The following is a 23,795-nucleotide window of genomic DNA, read 5'->3' as shown; positions in this document are numbered from 1 at the left end:
TATATATATATGGGAACACTCATCAAATGGCAACTATATAGCAAAATCATTACAGTATAACATTATTTGAATCTTATCAGACCCAAAATGTCAAGAAACTGGCAACCACTGTTGGTCTGTGTTGTGTTTCTAATGAATACCTGGCTCAGTGAAACATGATTATATACATCTAGTATGTTACCCTATTAATGCAGAGTGTTTGGCAAGGTTGTAGTTACAACTTCTGAGCCTGTTTATAAAACTCATTTATGTTTAAAATACATGAAGGGGTTGTAATGGCATCAGCCATGCCTCGCTGGGTTATAATCTTGTCCGATCTTCTAAAATGCAGGGAGAGCTTAAAGAAAACCTGTATCTGTTTTTAAGTAGTGGTGTTGATCCAGTAGGCAGCAGTTAGAGTGGTCAAGTGTCTGGGCATGGTGGTAGGGGGTACTGTTTTTTTGAAGTTGCTGTTTTTCAGATGAAATTTAAAAGTGGCAACCTTACTCTTGTTAAGGTATTTCAGTGCTTTCCTCAGGAGTAGTTTTGTTTATCCTCAGCATCCTACTTAAATTCCAGCTTGGGAAACTGCGTGTTGCAGGTCTTACATTCCTTTTTTAGTTTCTGTTGGCTTATTGTATTCTTCGCACCTCCTCTAAACTGCTGGGTTACAGTTGCTGTGAATTGGTAAGGTTGCTTCCTTTCAGTCACGAGTGTGCAAGCCTTATGAAGCTCTCTAAAGCACATGGAAATGTCTCAGCTTGCTTATAAGGACTATTTAAATGTAAGACACTATCATTTGTATTGATCTTTTGAAAAAGGCCAGGTTGGTATGATTGGCAGGCTAAAGCCCTATGTAGTCACTGTCACAAAGACCATGAAGCCATTCTGCTACATTGCCTTGGTTTTGGGGCCTTTTTAAAAAATTTTTTGCCGCTTCCATGAGAAAACTGCTTTAATAAAGCTGTTGTGGACCCATGCTTGGCATTCGGAGGTTTAATCTGGGGCCTAGTTGGTGACAGCTTGTATGGGCTTGTGATGATTAATATGAAGTTTGACAGTCCAAGTGTTTTCTGGCACATCTTTGAGAAGATGGGAGATCAAGCCTTAGATTAGAGGATTACTACATAGCATGTGTCTCTCTGTCATGCTATTGCAGACCTCTTCTTTTGGAAACGTCTGTGGTTAGTCACACTTCCTCTTCTCAGATAATCTTTACTTTTTCAGAATGTGCGCCTTTGTGTTCATAGGCCTTCCAGCTACACCTGTACCCTGATATAACACGAATTTGGATATAACGCGGTAAAGCAGCGCTGGGATGGGGGGAGGAGAGCGGGGCTGCGAGCTCTGGCAGATCAAAGCAAGTTCAATATAACACGGTTTCACCTATAACGCGGTAAGATTTTTTTTTGGCTCCCGAGGACAGCGTTATATTGGGGTAGAGGTGTATTAGATTGGCATATGAAATTTTGTTACTACCTACCCTCACTAGTTCTGTGAAGGAGAGAAACTGGCAACATGAGTAGCAGATGCTTTCTAATGGTAAAGTGAATTGCTAAGAGAGGTTGGGAGGCTTCTTTGCATTCAGAGAAATATGAGAGCAGAAGTAAAGCTCATGCTGAGACTCTAAAATGACACACAAAACTGCCCAGTGAAGAGATGCATTAGAATGGGGGTGTGTGGGAGTAATATTCCTCCTAACAAGTTCAAGAGTTGAGACGAGTTAGTAATTTTATAAGATTTGTTGTATAATGTATGTGTGCTGAGGGTAATAAGGTAGGTGCACCTTTTTTAGGAATCTAAATAAATTCATTATACTGTATGTGATGCTGAAAAGTTTTCAGCTGTAAGGGATCCCTTAGGACTGCTGTTCACAAGCCCTGATTAAGTTTCCAGAATTCACTCTATTTGCAATTTCATTAAGAGAGACAGATTTATGTCCAAGCACTGAATATTTACCTTTTCTTTCATCATGCCACAATTGGACAATTTTTCCTTTATTTAAGGAAGGGTTGATCCAGAATTTAAATGTACACAGTAGTTAAGCCTTCCTTTTCAATTTAACTAAGCAGCTAGTTCCAGTAAGAATCCAGCGTCTAGTGCCTAGCTGCTTTTGTTTAATAGAATAGGAAGGTGCAGACAGAGCACCAGGTGAAACTAGTCAATAGCATGCATCTCCTTGCATGTCTGTGCTCCCAACAAAGCTGTCCCTGTACAATTATTGTTGTCTATACCCTCAGCACAAGCTTCACAAGATGGTCAGTATCGCACAGAAGTAATTTTTGCCTAGTTAATTCGTTGTCTTCATTCATCATTAATAAGAGAGACTTAAAATAGGCTAAATTTTTGGATGAATGATGGATCAATTCCATAATGAAATTGATTTGAACCTTTTGATCTCACTTGGTGTTTCTCCCCAGTAAGCTAACTTGAAAAATTAAGGATTCACATAACCCAAAATAACCTAAATTCAGCCAGCTCAAAGACAAACTGATTATACATGTATTTAGAGTGTTGTTCAAGAAAATTGCTTAATAAAATGTGATACTCAGTGCATGATGCTGAATGGTAAAGTTCAATTAGAATTTTAATCAGGGTCTGGAGCTAGAAGTCTGAAATATATATACAGTAAAAAAAAATCTGGACTTGTTTGTCTTCTATGTAAGAAGTATGTAAGCTATTCTCCTTATGATATATGCTGGCTTGTTTTTCCAGAGATAGAAGAAATGGTTACTTTCCATTACCAGGAACTAGAAATCGCTCCAGAAGAGGAATTTGTATATATCTCTGTTTACTGGCATCACTTTAATATATCATTACAGCCAAGAACAAATGCTCTATTACAAGACTGGTAATATTCAAAAGTCTGGTGGCTCTTTGAACACTCAATCCATGTTGAAAATGTAAATTCAGTTTTTTTTATTGTAATAAATGTATGGAAAGAGTCAAGCTTTCCATCATTTTATCTGAAGAGAGAGTGCATGCTTTGGAAGCTGGATGCCATTTGAGTTCTAGCAGTGACTGATTTTTTTCCATTAGTTTTCTGTACCCTCTCATTCCATTAGAGAAGCTTGTGATGAGTTGTGAACAGATTGTTAATCTCACTAAAGAGCAAAAGAGTAGTTCTCATCTAATTTGTTTCCCAAAATCGATACTTCTGTTTTAAACGTTTGTGAAGGAAAAGTATAAAAAGTACTAATAAGGCAAACAGAGGTTATAATCAAATACACCTCTACCCCAATATAACGCTGTCCTCGGGAGCCAAAAAATCTTACCGTGTTATAGGTGTAAAACTGCATTATATCGAACTTGCTTTGATCCGCCGGAGTGCATTGTTCCCCCACCCCCTGGAGCTCTACTTTCCCGCGTTATATCCAAATTCGTGTTATATTGGGTCACATTATATCGGGGTAGAGGTGTAGTTCAATATGGAAATAATACACATTACATTTACTAATACTTTTAAAAGTTGTTTTTCTAATTAAATATACAATATCTTCGGATAATACACATTTTTAAGTATGAGGTTGGAAAGAAAAATGCAGCACGCCTGTACAATCGATGCAACACCCTCTTCCCCCCCAAAATCTTATATGCTGTCGGAGTATAGATTTCAGTGTCACTAGGAATTGTCAGCATGGAAACTTGGGAGCAAAGCCTTTAAAAAGTTCTGAGTTGCCTCTGAGGAGAAAAGATGTTCATTTTAGATAGGCTTGTATTTTGTTAAAATGTGTGCATGATCTGGTCAGTGCTGCCATTTGTATTCCTCTTCGGAGAAAGGTTTATAAAAACCAAAACTACTGATAGGGGAAGGTACATCAGAATGAGGGGGCCAGGCTTTGTCTTCAACATAATTTATAGTGAAATATTTGGTTAATTGGTCTGTGTTGCTTAGGGTCATTACCAAGAGTTCTTGTGAGAAGTATTTTGCTGTGATTTATTTTGGGGCAATAACATTGTCCAGCACAGCTTGAATTCATAGAAAATATTTACACATTTAAGATATAAAGAGCCTGAGTCACTGAAATTTCAGCTTTGCCATTTTGCCAATGAACACTTAGCAGTATTTCCTTTTTTTAAACAAAACCTGAAGATTCCAAAGTGTGTTTAAAGTACATTGCTCTCTTTGACTGGCTCCTATATTTCATTTGTTTCCCCGGTGGGATAATTTTGTAGCACAATGAATAGAAATCCTAAATGTCTGAGGTGCTGTCACAGGGGCTGATAGGATGTTTTTAAGAGGAATATGGGCTCTCTGGGAGTGGTAGTAACTATTCTTATATAAGAATAGGCTTCAGAGGTGGCCTAAAGCATCTTTGCTATCACTGTATTTTGTGTTCTCTAATTCATGTTACTATTCTCTAGTTGGGTTTCTGGCATTTTGTTTCTCCTAATATTTTGTCTGCCTTTATTCTGTCTTCCCCAGGGGGATCATTTCAGACTCAATATAGTAATTTAGTCCTGAATTCTTCTGAGAATACAGCTCAAAATCTTTCCTTTTTATTGTATTTTAAGACCAACTCCTTCATGTCAGTCTATCTTTAAGAGCTTCATTTATACTTTGTATCATGCATGTTGATATTTATTGAGAAATGTTTAGTGAGTAACATTCCATTTGCTATAGGGGCTATCTTTATGTATTTTACCTTTTTATCTAAAGTTTCTCAGAACATGCAGCAGTCTGAACTAGTTAACAACCAGATTCATCTAGTTTATCTAAGTGAAATATACTTGTATTGCTAAAGTGAAATGCAACAAATCTCGCTATGACTCGGAGATAGATGGGCCATTTGAGTAGTGAAACATTTTTTTCCAATATTGAGAAATCAACTTGTCTACAAGCAGTAAACCAATATGTTCTAACAAATGGAAAATACTACTTTGTGCTGGAGATTACACCATTTATTTTCGTTTTCCATGACATGTCTTGCTCATTATGCCGTAGGAAGCAAATCCAAAGCTTTGTGCAGAACAGTTCATGACAGCAAAAGAGGGAATTCAGTTCAAGGTTTGAGTTTCGTAACATTCGCACTGCCATCACAACAAAGAATGCTTAACCAAGGAGAGTAGTAGTGAGTTGTTTGAGTTTCAGATTGGAAAATCTGTCACTGTTCTTATGAAATACTCACTCACCCTCTTTGTGATAAATACTTTATAAACTGTTGGTCGCTTGCTAAAAAACTGAGAGGGTTGCATTATGGCATCCTCTTAATACTATTGTTATGTTTCTAAACAATAATTATTTAAATAGCAGACATTATTAAATGAAGCTGAGAAACAAATTGCTAGGTGACTTATTGATAAGTACTAAGCACTGCATGTTGTTGGTACATGCTAGTGTTCTTTTGCTAGTTCTCATTTCAGGAGGAAAGTGGAAATGTTAAGGTGATTAAAATCCACTCAACAGCTTTCTCTGCAGATATAGAGTTAAATCTGAAAATTTTCCTTTTGTCCATTATTTTACTGGAAAGACACTAACGGAAACCAGGTGTTACACATCTAGAGTACATAATTGCAGACTTGTATTATTGTCGGCTTAAAGCTGTGTGTGACACTGATTCAAAGTGGATTTTTACACTCAACCTAGCAAAAAATAGCATCCAGTGGAGTGCTACAGTCTCTCTTAACCCAGATTATTAATGGATTTAAGGGGCGCACTCTCCCAAATAATGACACAATCAGAATTTTGTTCCTATTCTGTTTGCTTATGAGCTTCCCTAGCACCTACATTTATTAAAGCTATGCAACATTTAAATTAGAGGGGGAAGGTGCTGAGAATTGTGGCCAGCCCATAGTTGTTCTGCAATTCAAAATTAGTTTTCTGTACTTCAGGCAAGGCATTTATGGGAAGACCCGGTTTCTAGATGCATTAACCTCTGGTTATACTAATCTGGTTTTGCCAATTTTGAAATTCACCAGCTGACTGCACTTGAGAGCCAGCTCCCATATTTTGAGTAATTATGTTGTGAAGTGAACTTGAATAAAAATCATACTAGATATTAAGCCTCACAATTTCCCTGTCAAGACAGTAGGTAAGCATTATTGATCTATTTTACAACTGGAAAATTGTGGCACAAAGATTAAAGAATATCTAGCTGATGTAAAATGCAGTCATTTCTTAACCTTCACTGTGTCTGGAAAATACTTACTTATCAGAAGTAAGAACATAAGAACGGCCATACTGGGTCAGACCAGTGGTCCGTCGAGACCAGTATCCTGTCTTCTGAGAGTGGCCAATGCCAGATGCTTCAAAGGCAATGAACAGAACAGGGCAATCATCAAATGATCCCTCTGCTGTCATCTAGTCCCAGTATCTGGTAGTCAGAGGCCTAAGGAGACCCAGAGCATGGGGTTGCATCCTTGACAGTATTGGCTAATAGCCACTGATGGACCTATCCTCCATGAATTTATTTAATTCTTTTTTTAATCCAGTTATAGTTTTGGCCTTCTCAACATCCCCTGGCAATTAGTTCCAAGGGTTGACTGCGTGTTGTGTGAAGGAGTACATCCTTATGTTTGTTTTAAACCTGCTGCCTCCTAATTTCATTGGGTGACCCCTGGTTAGTCTGTTATGTGAAGGGGTAAATAACACTTCCCTAGTCACTTTCTGCACACCAGTCATGATTTTATAGACCTCTATCATATCCCCTGTTGTTGTCTCTTTTCCAAACTGAATAGTCCCAGTCTTTTAAATCTTTCCTCAGATAGAAGCTGTTCATACCCTTCATCATTTTTGTTGCCCTTCTCTGTATCTTTTCCATTTCTAATGTATCTTTTTTGAGATGGGGCAACCAGAGCAGCACACAGTATTCCAGGTGTATCCATACCATGGACTTATAGACATTACTTTATAAATAATTGCTCTATATATTTGTATTGTTACGACAAGCCCCTTTCAGTGATCATCTGTCTTCTTACTTTTATTATAGTGACTCTGTCCTTGCAGTAATATGGGTAGGGCCCTACCAGATTCACAGCCATGAAAAAGACATCCTGGACCATGAAATCTGGGCTCCCACCGTGAAATCTGAGCTTTTGTATGCTTTTACCTTGTATTGTACAGATTTCACAGCGGAGACCAGCATTCCTCAAATTGGGGGTCCTGACCCAAAAAGGAGGTTCAGGGGGCTTGCAAGGTTATTTTAAGGAGGGGTCACAGTGTTGCCATCCTTACTTCTGCGCTGCCTTCAGAGCTGGGCAGCCAGAGAGCAGCAGCTGTTGGCCCAGCACCCCACCAGCAGTAGTGCAGAAGGTAAGGATGGCAATACCATACTATGCCACCCTTACTTCTGCGCTGCTGCCTTCAGAATTGGGCAGCCGTAGAGAGGCGGCTGCTGACTGAGGGCCCAGCTCTGCAGACAGCAATGCAGAAATAAGAGTGGCAATACCATACCATGCAATCCCTACTTCTGCGGTACTGCTGACGGCAGCTCTGCCTTCGGAGCTGGGCTCCTGGCCAGCAGCCGCAGCTCTCCAGCTGCCCAGCTCTGAAGGCAGCGCTGTACCCAGCAGCAGCTCAGAAGTAAGGGTATCAGTACTGCAACACCCCCCTACAATAACCTTGTGACCCCCCCCAACTCCGTTTTGGGTCAGGACCCCTACAATTACAAAACGTGAAATTTCAGATTTAAATAGCTGAAATCATTAAATTTACAATTTTTAAATTCCTATGACCGTGAAATTGACCAAAATGGACCATGAATTTGGTAGGGCCCTAATATGGGTCTTCTCTTCACATTGATAATTCTGATCTATAAATATATGGGAAATCTTGGTTATACTTAGCATTAATGTTTACATCAACACGGGCCATATAGTGTGTAATAAATAGCACCTGGACTTTCATATTAAATAATTACAACTTCTTGAATGTAACAATGACTCTCTTCTTCACTGATGTCTCTTAAAGGTCCCACAACAACTCATTAAATTGTTATAAATCACCAAAATAGGATGACCTGGTAAGGTCTGAAAATGTGCTCCTTGCCCTTTCCCTTCTAGCCTAATGCTGTACTTAGCCTGTGAAATCAAATGTCAGTGCCTACAGGATCTCCTCTTCAGTTTATTTTTGAGAGGAGTAATTGAATTGGGATATGCGTTTATCCCACCAAACTGTCAGCATTTTAACTTTAACGTGGCTCCTCTTCCTTTGGTTGTTTAGTCAGCTTTCTCTTGAACATGAAGGATTTGCAAATAATTTACCTTTTTCAGTTTGTGCCTGGAAACTCACTCAGACTGGAACAATGGTTTCTGCCTCCTTTTGAGATTGGCTGATGCTGGAGAGACAAGGTGGGTGAGGTAATGCCTTTTATTTGACTAACTTCTCTTGGTGAGACAAGCTTTCGATCTTACACAGAGCTCTGAATAAGTTTCCAAGACCTGAAAAAGAGCTCTGTTTATGCTTGAAAGCTTCTCTCACACCAACAGTAGTTGGTCCAATAAAAGATATTACCTCTCTCACCTTGTCTATAATATCCTGGGACTGTCACACTACAACACTGCATACATGAAATTATGCTGTTACTTTTGCATGTTAACAAGGCAGATACTCAAACGGCTGTTCTCTGATCAGACACTTCTTTTGGATTTGAGAGTCATCTTGCCTCTTCAATACTAGGACTGATGAATGCTGGGGAACCTTTATGGCCGGCTAATTCAAAAGTGCAGTGAATTTTATACTCACCATCTCCAAAGTAGGAAAATGATCAAAGAACTGGCACTAGTATACTAAAACCAAACAAATGTACAGTGTGTATTCCTTAACATTTAAGAAAGAATCCAGGTCTCCAGTTGATGAACTCTATGGGTAGAAAGGGAATAGTTTACTATATTCTGTTTTACTAAATATAAGTGAGGAATGTCCATTTGGGTGAAATGTGGGTCATTTTGAGACCAGAGGAAAATCTAGCCTTAAAATAGAGAGCACTTTTGCATTAATGTAGCTCTGCATAATGATAGGACCCTGTGTTCATAAAATAAAAGATGCCGAGAAAAATTTAAAAAATGAAGTTTTTACTGATGGAATATTGAGAACACTGCTGCTGATTATGCAGAGTGGACTGAATGCGTAACAAAAAACAAAACAAAACCTGTTTTATACTCTGCCTGCATAATGACAAGTTTCAGAGTAACAGCCGTGTTAGTCTGTATCCGCAAAAAGAAGAACAGGAGTACTTGTGGCACCTTAGAGACTAACAAATTTATTAGAGCATAAGCTTTCGTGGACTACAGCCCACTTCTTCGGATGCATATATGTTCCATTCTATATGCATCCGAAGAAGTGGGCTGTAGTCCACGAAAGCTTATGCTCTAATAAATTTGTTAGTCTCTAAGGTGCCACAAGTACTCCTGTTCTTCTTTCTGCCTGCATAGATTTTTGTCAGCATCTTGAGAACTGTATGTGACATTTTGAATCTTCTCATATAAATTCTTGATTAATGTTCCATTCAGAAAAAGAAATGTGCAGAGCTGTCTTTTTTTTTTTTGTCCTCCTCCTCACTTAAAAATCACTCTTAATTGACCTGACTGCTATGATTTAAAAATAACATCACTATTACATTAACCTGATTTCCTCTCTACCTCATTCTTTTGGACTTCTTGCTTCTTGGTTTCAAACACCCAAGTAAAACGCGGTTTATAGATCTGTGATGGTGCCCTGGACTTTTTGATGTTCAGCCATCTTGTGTTGCAGTCATAGCCATAATTCCTCCCGGGGCTCTCTTCTGGAAGGAAGATCGCAGCCTTCCCTGTGCCAATGCTCCATTTTCTATATCTAACCAGTCACCCTTTTTCTAGGCAACTTTGTGTGTCTCCTTTTTAATACTGACAGCACATGATGAGACACTAAGAATTAGCCATTTATTACTCCTGAGTCAGCAAAGTGTTAACTCACCAAAAGTAGAAAGTCCTCTTGTCTCTGCAATAGCCTCTGCAATAGTTTTTGGACTATGGAGCTGACACATGGTGCCAACCCTGGTCGATAAAGGTGCAAAATGTTTTTTACAATTGTAACTTCATAAAATTGCAGTTTTTCAGCTATGAGATGCAAATGACTTTGCTGCTGAGTCTAAACTCGGACAACTATACCTATTGCACTCTTTGCTATGGAATCTTACCCAGCTCGCTCACGGCAGCCTTTCCGGACACCTGTTAGAATAACTGTATAATGACAGCTTTTTTCTTCTTTTACAGCCATTTAAAAGTATTTCAAAATTTTGAGCCTATTAATTATTAGCTGTAGATAAATAGGGATTCAAAAATATTAGTTTTGGAAAATATTCCTTGAAATCCTGTTTTCCATGCTAGTTGTTGTTGTAGTAGTAGTGGTTGTCTACTGTCTGGTTGTCGTTTATTTGTATTGCAGCTAGGGCTGTCAAGTGATTAAAAAAATTTATCGTGTGATTAATCACACGATTAATAGAATACCATTTATTTAAATATTTTTGGATGTTTTCTACATTTTCAAATATATTTCAATTACAACACAGAATACGAAGTGTACAGTGCTCACTTTATATTTATTTTTGATTACAAATATTTGCACTGTAAAAAAAAGATGGTATTTTTCATTTCATCTAATATAAGTACTGTAGTGCAAGAAAGTCGAACTTACAAATGTAAAATTATGTACAAAAAAAAACTGCAGTCAAAAACAAAACAATATAAAACTTTAGAGCCTACAAGTCTCCTTGGTCCTACTTTAGCCAATCACTCAGACAAACAAGTTTGGTTACAATTTGCAGGAGATAATGCTGCCCGCTTCTTGTTTATAATGTCACCTGAAAGTGAGAACAGGCATTCGCATGGCAGTGTTGTAACCACGTCACAAGATATTTACGTGCCAGATGCGCTAAAGGTTCATATGTCCCTTTATTCTTCAAGCACCATTCCAGAGGACATGCGTCCATGCTGATGACGGGTTCTGCTCGATAACGATCCAAAACAGAGCGGGCCAATGCATGTTCATTTTCATCATCAGTCAGATGCCACCAGAACAAAGATAATTTTCTTTTTTGGTGGTTCGGGTTCTGTAGTTTCTGCATCGAAATGTTGCTCTTTTAAGACTTCTGAAAGCGTGCTCCACACCTCATTCCTCTCAGATTTTGGAAGGAACTTCAGATTCTTAAACCTTGGGTCGAGTTTGTAAATCAAACGTGCGGGGTCATCATCAGAGACTGCTGTAACATGAAATATATGGCAGAATGCGGGTAAAACAGAACAAGAGACATACAATTCTCCCCCAAGGAGTTCAGCCACAAATTTAATTAACACACTATTTTTTTTAATGAACATCACAAGCATGGAACCATGTCCTCCAGAATGGTGGCTGAAGCATGAAGGGGCATACGAATGTTTAGAATATCTGGCACATAAATATCTTGCACATAAATATCTGGCGACAAAAGTGCCATGCAAATGCCTCTTCTCACTTTCAGGGGACATAAATAAGAAGCAGGCAGCAGTATCTCCTGTAAATATAAACAAACTTGTTTGTCTTAGCGATTGGCTGAACAAGAAGTAGGACTGAGTGGACTTATAGGCTCTAAAGTTTTACATTGTTTTGTTTTTGAGTGCAGTTACGTCACAAATCTATATTTGTAAGTTGCACTTTCACAATAAAGAGATTGCACTACGGTACTTGTATGAGGTGAATTGAAAAATACTATTTCTTTTGTTTATCATTTTTACAGTGCAAATATTTGTAATAAAAACTAATATAAAGTGAGCACTGTACACTTTGTATTCTGTGTTGTAATAGAAATCAATATATTTTAAAATGTAGAAAAACATCCACAAATATTTAATACATTTCAATTGGTATTCTATTGTTTAACAGTGCGATTAATCGCGATTAATTTTTTTAATCGCAATTAATTTTATTGAGTTAATCGCGTGAGTTAACTGCAATTAATCGACAGCCCTAATTGCCGCAGAACCTTATGGCCCCGAATCAGATTCCCATTGGGCTGGCACTGTACAACACATACGACATTTACTCCCTTATAATCTAAAGAGTTAATTTTATTTATCATCTAATGTATTGTTTGGCTGGTGACATTACTAAGTCCAGAGGTATATATTCTGTACTGTAAGTTGCAAAGAAACTTAGGAGTACAAGTTGTGATTCTGCCATATATCTCCATATACCATCCTTTTTATAGCCCTTTGAAAACAAATGATCATTAAAATTCTTCCACTTTAAGATTTGGACATTCTGATGAAGTACATAGCTTTAATTTGCAAAGCTCACTGAACCCAAGTGAGTGTGCTTTCTCTGAAGATGACAGCGTACAATAGATTGCTTTGTACCCTTCTGTCAGAGGGATAAAGCAGTAAAACAAGGGTTCAGTTATTTGTGTGCTAGAGGGGCAGTGGTTATCTGGCAATATGACAGGTTTGCTAATGGTACCTGACAGGAGTGTGTCAAAGGAATAATTGTAAAGAACCTTCCTGTAACATAATACTTTACTTGAAACACCACGAATGCAGGATCCCATTTGACAATTGATCTAGTTTAGATGCATAACCTATTTGCTTACTTCCAATAGGAAGTGTTGTCATTGCCTGATTTAATGGGGTTTGGGGCATGGTTCTATCAACAGATATTTATTTAATTGTAATGTAATACTTTGCAGTTTAACATCACTTTCTTATCCTAGCTATAGATCTCAAAGGGATATTATTGCCTTTTTACAAGTGGTGTAACACAGGCATAGTGGTTGTGACTCAAGGTGACACATCTAGTCAAGTGGCTCTCAACCTTTCCAGACTACTGCACCCCTTTCAGGAGACTGATTTGTCTAGTGTACCCCCAAGTGACACCTCACTTAAAAACTACTTGCTTACACAATCACCCATAAAAATACAAAAGTGTCACAGCACACTGTTGTTGAAAAATTGCTTACTTTCTCTCTTTTACCATACAATTATAAAATAAATCAATTGGAATATAAATATTGTACTATACATTTCAATGTATAGTATATAGGGCAGTATAAACAAGTCATGGTCTGTATGAAATTTTAGTTTGTACTGATTTCATGAGTGCTTTTTACGTAGCCTGTTGTAAAACTAGGCAAATATCTAGATGAGTTGATGTACAAAGATCTTCTCTGTGTATCCCAGGGGCGTGTGTACCCCTGGTTGAGAACCACTGATCTAGTCAGTGATGATGAGAATTAGGGATGGAACACAAGTTCTTTTTCCCTGACCTGAGCTCACTCTGTTACAAAACAGCTGTCCCTCATGATTAACTTGGCTAGCTGATTTTCTTGATTACTGTATATTTCGCTACTCTGATTATTAAGATGTGATTTTCTCAATTGCAGCAGCCAAATACAGCAACAATACCTTCTAGAAAGAGCGTTAATTATTTAAATGATTTCTAAACATAGTTTTATCTTAACCATTTTTGTTTTAAACTGCAAAAATCTGTCAACCTAGATAAGTCAGTAGAAGGTGCTCCAGAAAAATCCATTTGCACAGTAAAAAGCTAATGACCTTTTAAGTGGGGGAAGAAATGGGTTTTATTGTACCACAGTGCTTTTTTTTTAATGTGTGCCATTTGTTGTAATCTGCCAGAAGCATAAAGACTACAATAGTCAGATCCTTAGTCCATATGCTAGTTATTCCATTAGATACCGAAAACAGGTAGGCAAAGCACATAGTTAACAGTCTCTAGTTGCAAATGATTTGATCTATTATTAAATTTCAGGTGATCTCTAACTTTGTATTCAATTTTCTCACACACCCCTAATTGTCATGGCTGGGACAAATATTCTATAAGGAATTTTGACATGGAATCACTATGATGACAGTTCACATTTTTGTTGTGCTTCCAACTTTGGTGGAGCTGTTCTACTTTTAACTGTTTGAACTGACCACTGTACTGCAATAATGGGTAGCTCTTGAATTATGGGCTTTGAAAGTCACTGGTTGGTTGGGTGCACGTGGCATCTCCCAGTACAAAATAAGAAACTGTTGCTGAAGCGCACATGCAGTTTTTAATTGTAGGGACTTAGTTCAAATGTTAGATTTTAAACCTGATAAGGACAGGCTTTACAGAACAGTCATTAGAATCCTGTGAGAATTTGTAAATCCAAAATTTGTATTTTGGATTTATTTTCTTTCAATTTGCAAATCTGTAATAGGATTTATGGCTCCAAAGTGGGATTTGTAAACTTTCATCAGGGTTTGTAAATCCATTTTTTTATAAATCAATAAATATTTTAAGAAATAAGCTAAATCTAAGGATGCAAGATAAAAGCTTGCAAATCAAAACAATAATTTTAAGACTTCCTGACACAGTTTACAAATTTGAAATAAAATGTCTGGCTTTATTATTTGTGGATTAATACAACCTTACATGATTTTCTGATTAGTGATGAGCACATTGGTGATGCAGGCAACATTTAATCTCCAGCTGGGTTCGGAGTTGATTATGTAGTCACATACCTGGATTGTACAGTTACTCTCCACTACCTGCATGTGAAGCAGTTAAAAGCACTATAAGATATATATATTTTTTAAAAGCCCAGTTTGCCAATATTTTTTTGTATGGTATCCTGCAGTAATCTCTCATTAAACTATAGGCTGTATGCTGTTGTTCAGTTCCAGGGCCATTCTGCTCATTCTATCCATTCCCATAAGTGGAAATTCAATAGTCCTTAGCCAGCATCACATCGGTTGTGGCCAGCACTTTAGTACTTCACCTATATTTTTCTTACTCTCGGCAGCAGACAACACTAAGATTGATGTTGCACTTATACTTCTTCGTGGGCTTACATGTTCTTTGACGCATAAATATGGGTTGGCTAAAAGTATTCTGCTCTTAACTTTTAGTGAAGTTTTAAAGTCTTAACATTTCATCTGTCCTGCATAAAAGGGCTGAATCTTGTCACAGGGACTCTTGTTCAGTGTCAACAGGACTGGTGGAAATCCAGGAGCCAGATCATCAGCCTGGTTATAAAACAACGTAGCTCTTTTGACTTTAATTTAAGTCCGTGGAGCTATCCCAATTTACATCAGCTGAGGATCTGGCCCCGGGAGCATGCAGCTTTTCTATCTAGTCTAGTGCTTTTGAATAAACTAATTTGTAGTTTCCTTTCTATTTTAGATTTTGCAGAGATGTTTACTGCAGTGAAATGTAGTTTAGTTGGTATGAGCATTATCTTAAATATTTTTTGCAAATTTTTCATTATATTGTTTTCTTATATTTTAAAGGAAAAGTGATCAACAAAGACTTGCGTCACTACCTGAGCCTGCAGTTCCAGAAAGGTTCAATAGACCATAAACTCCAACAGGTGATCAGAGACAATCTTTACCTGAGAACCATCCCATGTAAGTATGTAGAGTGCTAGCATAAATTAATCTATTTCAGTTAAACTCTGCATAACTCAAGAATCCTGTAAGCTTTTTTCCTTTGATCCTGTGTTGTTTCATATTTCCAGCCTTTCAGTGGGGATTCCTTGGCATAAAGGCTATTTTTAGGTAGGCTCGTTGTTAAAATCTATATTAAGAAACGTTCTAAATTAACTTAGGATGAAATGGAAAATTAGTCTATTGATAACCATATTTATATATATTAAAGGATTGACAAACCAGCAAAAATGTCAAAATTCCAAGTTCAGAGGACTTCAAGAGTGTCTATATTTTTTTAACTCATTGGTACTGCCTCTAAAAACCATTAAAGAATGCAACAGATAAAGATTTCATGTCAGCATAAGAATAAGTAAACCTAGGGGGAGTGAGACATCATTACTATAACTAGTATAATATAACTCTCACCATTGATTTTTGTGGCAGTCTCTCTCGCACACGCACACACCCGCCTACCCAGTTTTGTGGCTTCTCACAAAGGGGAGATTAAGACCTCTAGGTGACCACCTATAGATAGGCTGGGTGTTAGAGAAAACAGAAAGGAGGGAAGAGAGTATAATTGTAGAAGAGCTGTTTGTGAGGAAGGAGACTGAGCTGGAACATAACCAAGCGGGGTGCACAAGGGAAGTTATGGGTGCACTTGTAACATACCTGAACCTGAAATTTAGTGGGATGGAGGAGGGACCTGTAGCATGGCCCAATGGTTGGGGAAAGGAGAAGCAGCCTTCCTAAATTAGAATAGGCACAGTAGAGTTGCAGAGCAAGCATTAATGAGAGGACACTATGGGATGAGCCTTACCTCCTAATCCACTGTAGGCTGGAATGGCTGGCATCTCGTAGTATTTCCCCATCCATACAGCCTACCTGCTAACACGTTTTCAGCCAGGAATCATTAAGAGGTTGCTGCTCCTGCAGCCTGAGTGAAAAGGCATTATCGTCTCAATTTCTCTCATTTCAGTCACCCATCACAGATCAGCTTCAAAGGCTCTTATAAATATGGTTAAAATGCTTAATGCTGATTGCCTGCTTGTATGCTATTACTGGGCTCTTAGACTTTACCGAGGCTAAAATTGTTCATTGGAGCAGCGCATTTTAAGTTCATTATCTTAATTACTAAAAAACAAAGTATTCAGTGTACTTTTGATGCAAGAATATTTACTATTTAATTAACAAACAAGCCACGGCAAAGCTTTACTGAAGTGAATGGTTTTCTGGTGGCAACAGATACTGTATGGCATGCACATGGCATTCATTAAATGACTGATATAGGACAGTTCTGACCAAACAGAAGGTCTGAAGGACCTCATTTTTATTCACTAATATGAATGCTAATGGATATTGAACACCATTTTACATTTCTAAATGCAATCTGAATTTTTTTTAGGAAGTTATGAGGACCCAGTTGGGTAATCATAGCTTTTAGAACCACCACAAACTGACAGCTTGGATCAAAATAATGTACTTTTCCAGTTTATCAGAGAGTATCTTTCAGTTTAAAGGACATCCCCACAATTACTGAAATTCCTGTCTGTGTGCTGCTTTTTGCATTATCATGCCATTCCATTTCTCAGTTATTCAAAAGCCACCCTGTACCTTCCATATGAGATATTTCCTCTTTAGAATGACTGAACACAAGTTTTATTTGAAGTATTTTTATTAAAAAACTTGAATGATATTAAATTAACATGGCACACATTAAATTAATATAAAACTGGCTGATAGGTCTCCAAATGTAATTGTAAATAGGGAATCATCATCAAACAGATGTGTTGCCAGCAGGGATCAGTTCTTCACCCTATGCTTTTTCATATTTTTATTAATGATCTGGAAGAAAACACAAAATCAGCACTGATAAAGTTTGCAGATGACCCAAAAATATGGGGGAGTGGTAAACAATTAAGAAGACAGGTCATTGTTTCAGAGCGATCTGGATCACTTGGTAAACTGGGCATAAACATTATGCTTTGTAATATGGATTAATGTGAATGTACACATGTAGGAACAAAGAACATGGGCCATAATTACAGGAGGAGGACTATGCGAGGAAGCAGAGAGTCTGAAAATATTTGGGTGTTGTGGTGGATAATCAGCTGAACATGAGCTCCCAGTGTGACACGATGGCCAAAAGAACTAATGGGATCCTGGGATGCACAAACAGGGGAATCTCAAGTAAGGGAAGAGAAGTTACTTTACCACCATATTTGGCACTGGTACGATGGCTGCTGGAATACGGTGACCAGTTCTAGTGCCCACAATTCAAGAAAGATTTGGTAAATTGGAGACGGGCTCAGGAAGAGCCATGAGAATGCTTAAAATATTAGAAAAATGCCTCATAGTGATAGATTGAGCTCTGAGAGTCTTATTTGGTTTACCAAAAGAAAGGTTAAGGAGTGACTTGGTTACAGTCTGTGAATATCTACATGGAGAACAAATATTTAATAGGCTCTTCAATCTGTTAGAGAAAGGTATAAACTGATCTGGTAGCTGGAAATTGAAGCTAGACAAATTCAGAGTGGAAATAAGGTATACATTTTTAACAGTAATAAACCGTTGGAACAATTTACCACATGTCATAGTAGATTCTCCATCACTGATCATTTTTAAATCAAGATCAGATGCTTTTCTAAAAAGATATTTTTCTAGGAATTATTTTGGAAGTTCTATGGCCTGTATTATTGGGGAGGTCAGATTAGATGATCGCAGTGGTCCTTTCTTGCCTTAGAATCTATTAATTATATGTTAAAGCATTTTTTGTTGTAGCTTCATGCATGTTATTTTTTAACACATTTTTTATTTACCCATTATTTTGTGACCAGTGTAATTTAATGGCTTGGGTCTTTGCAAGTTGATGAGTGGTTCTGACATTCAGCCTGCCCAGGATTACACCAGGGAAAATAAAATATCCACCTAATCTTATGAGTAAAAGAATGAGGAGTTTAAAAAAAATCAGTGTAATGGAAATGAGGTTCACTTACTGATAGAGCTGTTCACATTGTTCATTGGAGTAAAATTGACAAGTTTTAAAAAGATTGTTGAGGTTAAACAAGATGGTATGCAATAACGAATCACTGTAATCTTTGCTTCAGGAGAGCGTTAATCACATTTGTTAACTAAAACTTCCTTGTTTGCTAGACTTGTACATTTTGAACATTTCTTAATTAGCATGACCAGTTTGCTGGATTGCTTTGAAAGTCGAGTTTTTTTGCTATCCAGCATTGTTTACTTACGGGAAGACTCATGCAGTGGCAACACCACATTCCAGGCTTCATGATAATTTACATACTTGGGTCACATTCTGAATTATGAAAGCAGAAATGAATTCATCTAATAATAGAGAACAGGCCTACAAATGGCTGAAAAGACTGAAATAAATTTGATCCAACTCAATTATGTAATAGGTGGTCAGAAATCAATTTTGCTTTGTTAGTGACGTCATTAATTACTAAATTTCCAAGAACATTCAAGAGACATTAAGGAAATGATACATCATCATAACGGTGGCAGACTACATACAGCTATTCCACACACACCCCAAAAAGCTCAATTAATATTGCTTGGCCCAGGTCTTCACCAACTTCTGTACAGTAAATCAGTCAGGCTCACAGCATGTGTGAACATTTTTCTTTCTCACACCACCTCATCCTCCAGCTTTTATTGTCTCTGTCTTCCTCTCATCATAATTTCTAATTTCTAAAACTCTCTTCCTCCTAAAATCATAGCATGATTGATGTTCTCTCATTACCTCCAATTTTCCCATCTTTTCACCAGTGTGCCTGTATGCTGATATAGCCCAGCATGCTATAACACTATCTCATTCTTTAAATAATACTGCTTTATAGAAAGTTACATACAAGTCATTTTCATTATTATAATGGTTTTGCCTTATCTTTAATTGTTTCTCATTAGGTAACTCCTGCCAGCCGTAACTTTGCTTTCAATTAATGCTACACATTGTGAAATTAGGAACATCCGCATGTATGAATACCAATACTGCAGAATGGAAATCGCTGATCTAACAAGTGAATAATTTGTTTGAGGAAAGAAAAATCATTGATTAGAAAACTCATTAAAAAAGGACAAAAAAGTCATTGAGCTGTGAATAGTATGAGTAAAATACACCTCTCCTTTCCCTGTGAAATAAGGAGACCCTAGTAATGAAGTCAACAGGCCCTCCTTTTCTGCAGGTTCGGAGGTGTGTTAATGTGGTATGTGATTCTAGGGGTATAGTATTGCAGTTCTATAAGCAGCAAAACCAAACTCCAGTCTGATCACAGGAGGAGGGATAGCTCAGTGGTTTGAACATAGGCCTGCTAAACCCAGGGTTTTGAGTTCAATCCTTGAGGGGGCCACTTAGGGATCTGGGGCAAAATTAGTACTTGGTCCTGCTAGTGAAGGCAGGGGGCTGGACTCGATGACCTTTCAAGGTCCCTTCCAGTTCTAGGAGATAGGATATCTCCTTTAATTTAATTTAATCACTACCGTGCCTCCAAGAATGAAGAGCCCAAGATTTTAAAAAATGAGGTCTTAAACTTAGGCTCCGAACTCAATACTTAGCCACCAAATAAGTGACCTGATTTGCAACAGTGCTGCTCACTTGGAAGTTCCCACTGACTTCAGTGGAATAGGCTGGGTGCTGGTCACCACCGATAAATACCCTGAAGAAGTAATTTGCATAGCGAGACCTTTTCAGTCTGAGTGACTTCCCATTATCTACAAACTTCACTGGGATTTACGTGCAGCCCATTGGCATATCAGAGAGCAGGCACCGAACTGACCAAGTCATTGCATGACCTCTGTTTAAAAGGATGATATGCACGATGAGAGACATCCAGGAAGGTGAAAGAGAGGACATATTTGCCATTTCCTTTTGGTTAAGTAGAAATTACAATAAAAACTCCGGTTCACCAATGAACCTCATTTGTTTTTGGGGAGTAAGTCTCATTGAAATCTCATGCTATTCTTTGCTGCAGTATTCATCTGCTATATATTAATTTCTTCTGACCTGAGATGGTGTCTTTCTAGTGTATGGGTGTTTTTCCACACTTAATTATCTTTTATTGTGGACTTTAAAAAAATCTTTAGTTAATGAAGTAATTCAAGGAGTTGAAGTGAGCTAAGTTAATATTTAAAACTGTGTTTCAACATGCATTCCTTCACACACCTAATGTTTCCATCATACAGGATAACATTCAGTTTGTGTCGTCAGTCTGTGTACAAGGGGCCCATCTTGCATGGTATCAAAAAACTGTTTTTAATTAGTATTGTATAATTCTTACATTCTCATCAGAACATTTACTATAAATTCTATGAGATGTCTACCGACAAAAGTTAAATGTTAATTTTATGTGAATGAGTTAGCAAACAATCTAGACAAAATTGAGATGAGACTGTAATTGTAAATTTAAATTTTCATAAGATTAGATTTAGAGGTATAAACTGCTGTCATATACAGAAGTAGTTTATTGGGGGTGGAGATGGAAGGCTTATGAATGTTTCATGTCAATATTTGTCATAGGGGCACAAAAGCAAAGTGATTATTTTATTTCATCTTAGCCACATTAGAAAATTTAAATCTAATGGAATTCTTGACAAAGTGATCTAATACTGAAGGGCAGAAGCTGTTGTCAATTGGTTGCATCTTGCATATTGAAATACAATAACTTTAAATCATTTGAATGTTTTGGATTGATTAGTGACTTAAGAATAAAGGCAAATAGACTTTTTTTTCAAGATATTTCCACTTTCTACACTCAGTATAAGATTAAAAGCCTTTTTCATTTAATAGATGCAGGTAAGATACACCTCTACCCTGATATAACGCTGTCCTCAGGAGCCAAAAAAATCTTACCGCGTTATAGGTGAAACCGCGTTATATTGAACTTGCTTTGATCCGCCGGAGCACGCAGTCCCGCCCACCGGAGCACTGCTTTACCGCGTTATATCCGAATTCGTGTTATATCGGGTCGCGTTACCTCAGGGTAGAGGTGTACATGTCAAAATATGTAATGAAAGTTGAAAGTTTTCATCATGACTAATATTTAAAACTGTTCTAGATTCATTAGAAATGAAGTTTGTCAAGTATCCCATGTACAATGTGATATGAAAAAGCTTATGTTTGTTGTCAGAGTGTCAGTTTCAGATGATGTAAGGGTTATGTGTGGAACCCTGAAACTAAATAGCAAGATAGTCTATTTCGTCAACTTTTGTCAGGAGACTCCATTCTTTTTTTTTTTTTTTTTTTTGTATTATTTATAAAAATATTCCTAGGGAAGTAGGAAGTTTTACATAACTAACAGGATTCTGGACTTGACTTAGCAGGTAAATAAACCACTCATTAGCACACCCTCTCAAGGGAAAGTTAATTAAAAGAACCTTGTACTACTTGTAGAAGTACCTAAGATGTTTTGGCTTCATTGGCTACCATTCCTATGGCTGTCATTGTATATAAACTTGTCACCACTAGCAGTTATAACAAAGATCTAAAGATCACAACTGTAGAAAAATTTAAACCATTGTGTATTTGCTGTTGTTTTTCACTTGTCAATTTGCTAGCAGATTGTCAAAATTCTAAAGAGCTTGAAATGGATGTAGAATTAACTATTGTCCAAGGCAGTTCAGAACCTGCACTTATCTGACAAGTTGCCAAATGAAGTTCATTTTGTTTCTACTGTAACTATCAAGTTGTATATTTCTTATTTACTCAGTAATTTCAAGAATTTATATAGATTGGAAATTAAACTTTTTATATATATATTTAAAGTTACACTCCTAAAATGAAAAATTTGCTTCACCTGCATTAAAACACCCTTTGCAATCAGGTTTTATGTTGATAAAATGAACATGAGCTGAGAGAGAAAAATCTACCCTCAACCTAGGCTCAGGCCACCAGGCTACAGTGCAAGTTAGTCTCCTTTCTAAAATGGCTACTATTTAGCCTGTATGCTGGAACTATAGTCTTCATTCCTCTGCACCAATTGTGTGGAGTGCTAGGGACACTGGCCACGAAGATGTGGCCACCCCTTGCCATTCTCTGTACTGGCCTATGAGAAGCTTGTGTAGATACCCCTTCACAGCATGCAGAGAGTGCAGAGGTCCTTCTATACAGCCTCTCAGATTGCAGCTTCTGCTGCACAGCCCCATTAGGTGCTACAGAGACCCTTGAAAGGACCATCTCAGCAGCATGAAATTTGCCCTATTTGTGTAATTTGATACGATTAAAAAAAAAAAAAGCTATTCCATGCTGTTTTATAGGAAGCAAAAAGCATCAGATAGTGGAGGAGTAGTTCCTTTATGGATTTGTATGACTTGTCCAGAAAAATAGCTATGATCATAAAAATGTTAGGAATATATATAAATGACATCCCCAAAATAACTCAGAGCAATGAGCAATTGTTTGTATTTTAATAATGAAATCTTAAAATGGGGGCTTGTGGTGCAGGTGCAATTGTAACCTGAACAGTAGAAGCAGCGGAATTGTAAACTTCTTTGCTTTGTTCAGATTGAATTTTGACTATTATATGAATGTATTGTAACTGTATATATTGATGAGTCTTTGTTCATTGCAAACCATAATATAGAAAGTGTTCAGAGTTATTGCCATATTAATGAAAGTTGGGGACTGAGGAGTTCATAACATCGAGAAGTTCTTAAGATTGAACATATCAGAATTACCAGAGGTAAGTTGCAGCCTGGGTGTACTGCATCGCTTTCTTGTCCTTCAAACCACTGCAAAGAGATTCCCAATGTTTGAAGGCATCGGAATGTGAAGGGATTTTGACTTGTTTTTCCTGGACATCACTTTTTAGATGTGATTGATTTATTATTTTCCAACTGGGAAAAGGGATTCATATAACTGGTTAGTCAGAAGATTGGCTTTCATAAAATCAAGGTCCTGCTGTATTGGGATTTGAATGTTAGTTCTTAGGAAGTTTAAACTCTGGTATCAAAATTCCTTTTTGTATGCCCTTCGTAACAGTAGATTTAATAAATTCACGAGGGCTTCTATTTCTTGTTAAAATATCCTTTCTTATTCCTACATAATTTATTGACCTAGTTTCACATGCTGCAATGTTCACTTTCATGAGAATGTTCTGATCCTTATCTTGACAGAGTGGCACTATAGCTGTGGAAAGCTTCAAATAACCACTGTTTCTTTTTATGTTGAATTCTGCAAGAGAGAGTATTTTGTAAACCAACAGCACTCGACAACCATACAACAGTTTCTTCTCTGTCTTTTCAGGCACTACAAGGGCTCCCAGGGATGGGGAGGTCCCAGGGGTGGACTATAATTTCATTCCTGTTGAACAGTTTAAAGCATTGGAAGAAAGTGGAGCCTTGCTAGAAAGTGGAACATATGATGGTATGTTAAAGAATTTGAACACGTGTACCTACAGTCTTTTATAAGAATGGGAATAAAGACCGGGAAGAATTTAATGGCA

The 23,795-nt window shown here is 37.4% G+C and overlaps 1 protein-coding gene across 3 annotated transcripts in view; it reads left to right on the top strand.

Moving 5' to 3' along the window:
* Positions 1-23,795, top strand: part of MAGI3 (membrane associated guanylate kinase, WW and PDZ domain containing 3) — a 208,555-nt gene that overhangs the window by 98,668 nt on the left and 86,092 nt on the right. For 2 of the 3 annotated variants that reach the window (XM_054027113.1, XM_054027115.1), the window contains exons 2-3: positions 15,202-15,318; positions 23,597-23,716. In XM_054027113.1, coding sequence (XP_053883088.1) covers positions 15,202-15,318; positions 23,597-23,716 — 237 coding nt within the window. The remainder of the gene's footprint in view (positions 1-15,201; positions 15,319-23,596; positions 23,717-23,795) is intronic. The other variant, XM_054027114.1, reaches the window with a different exon arrangement.

This window comes from Malaclemys terrapin, chromosome 4 (genome assembly GCF_027887155.1).
Source record: "Malaclemys terrapin pileata isolate rMalTer1 chromosome 4, rMalTer1.hap1, whole genome shotgun sequence".
Classification (NCBI taxonomy): domain Eukaryota; kingdom Metazoa; phylum Chordata; order Testudines; family Emydidae; genus Malaclemys; species Malaclemys terrapin.
Note: the sequence above shows the minus strand (reverse complement) of the source record. Positions and strands in the feature narration are given on the sequence as shown.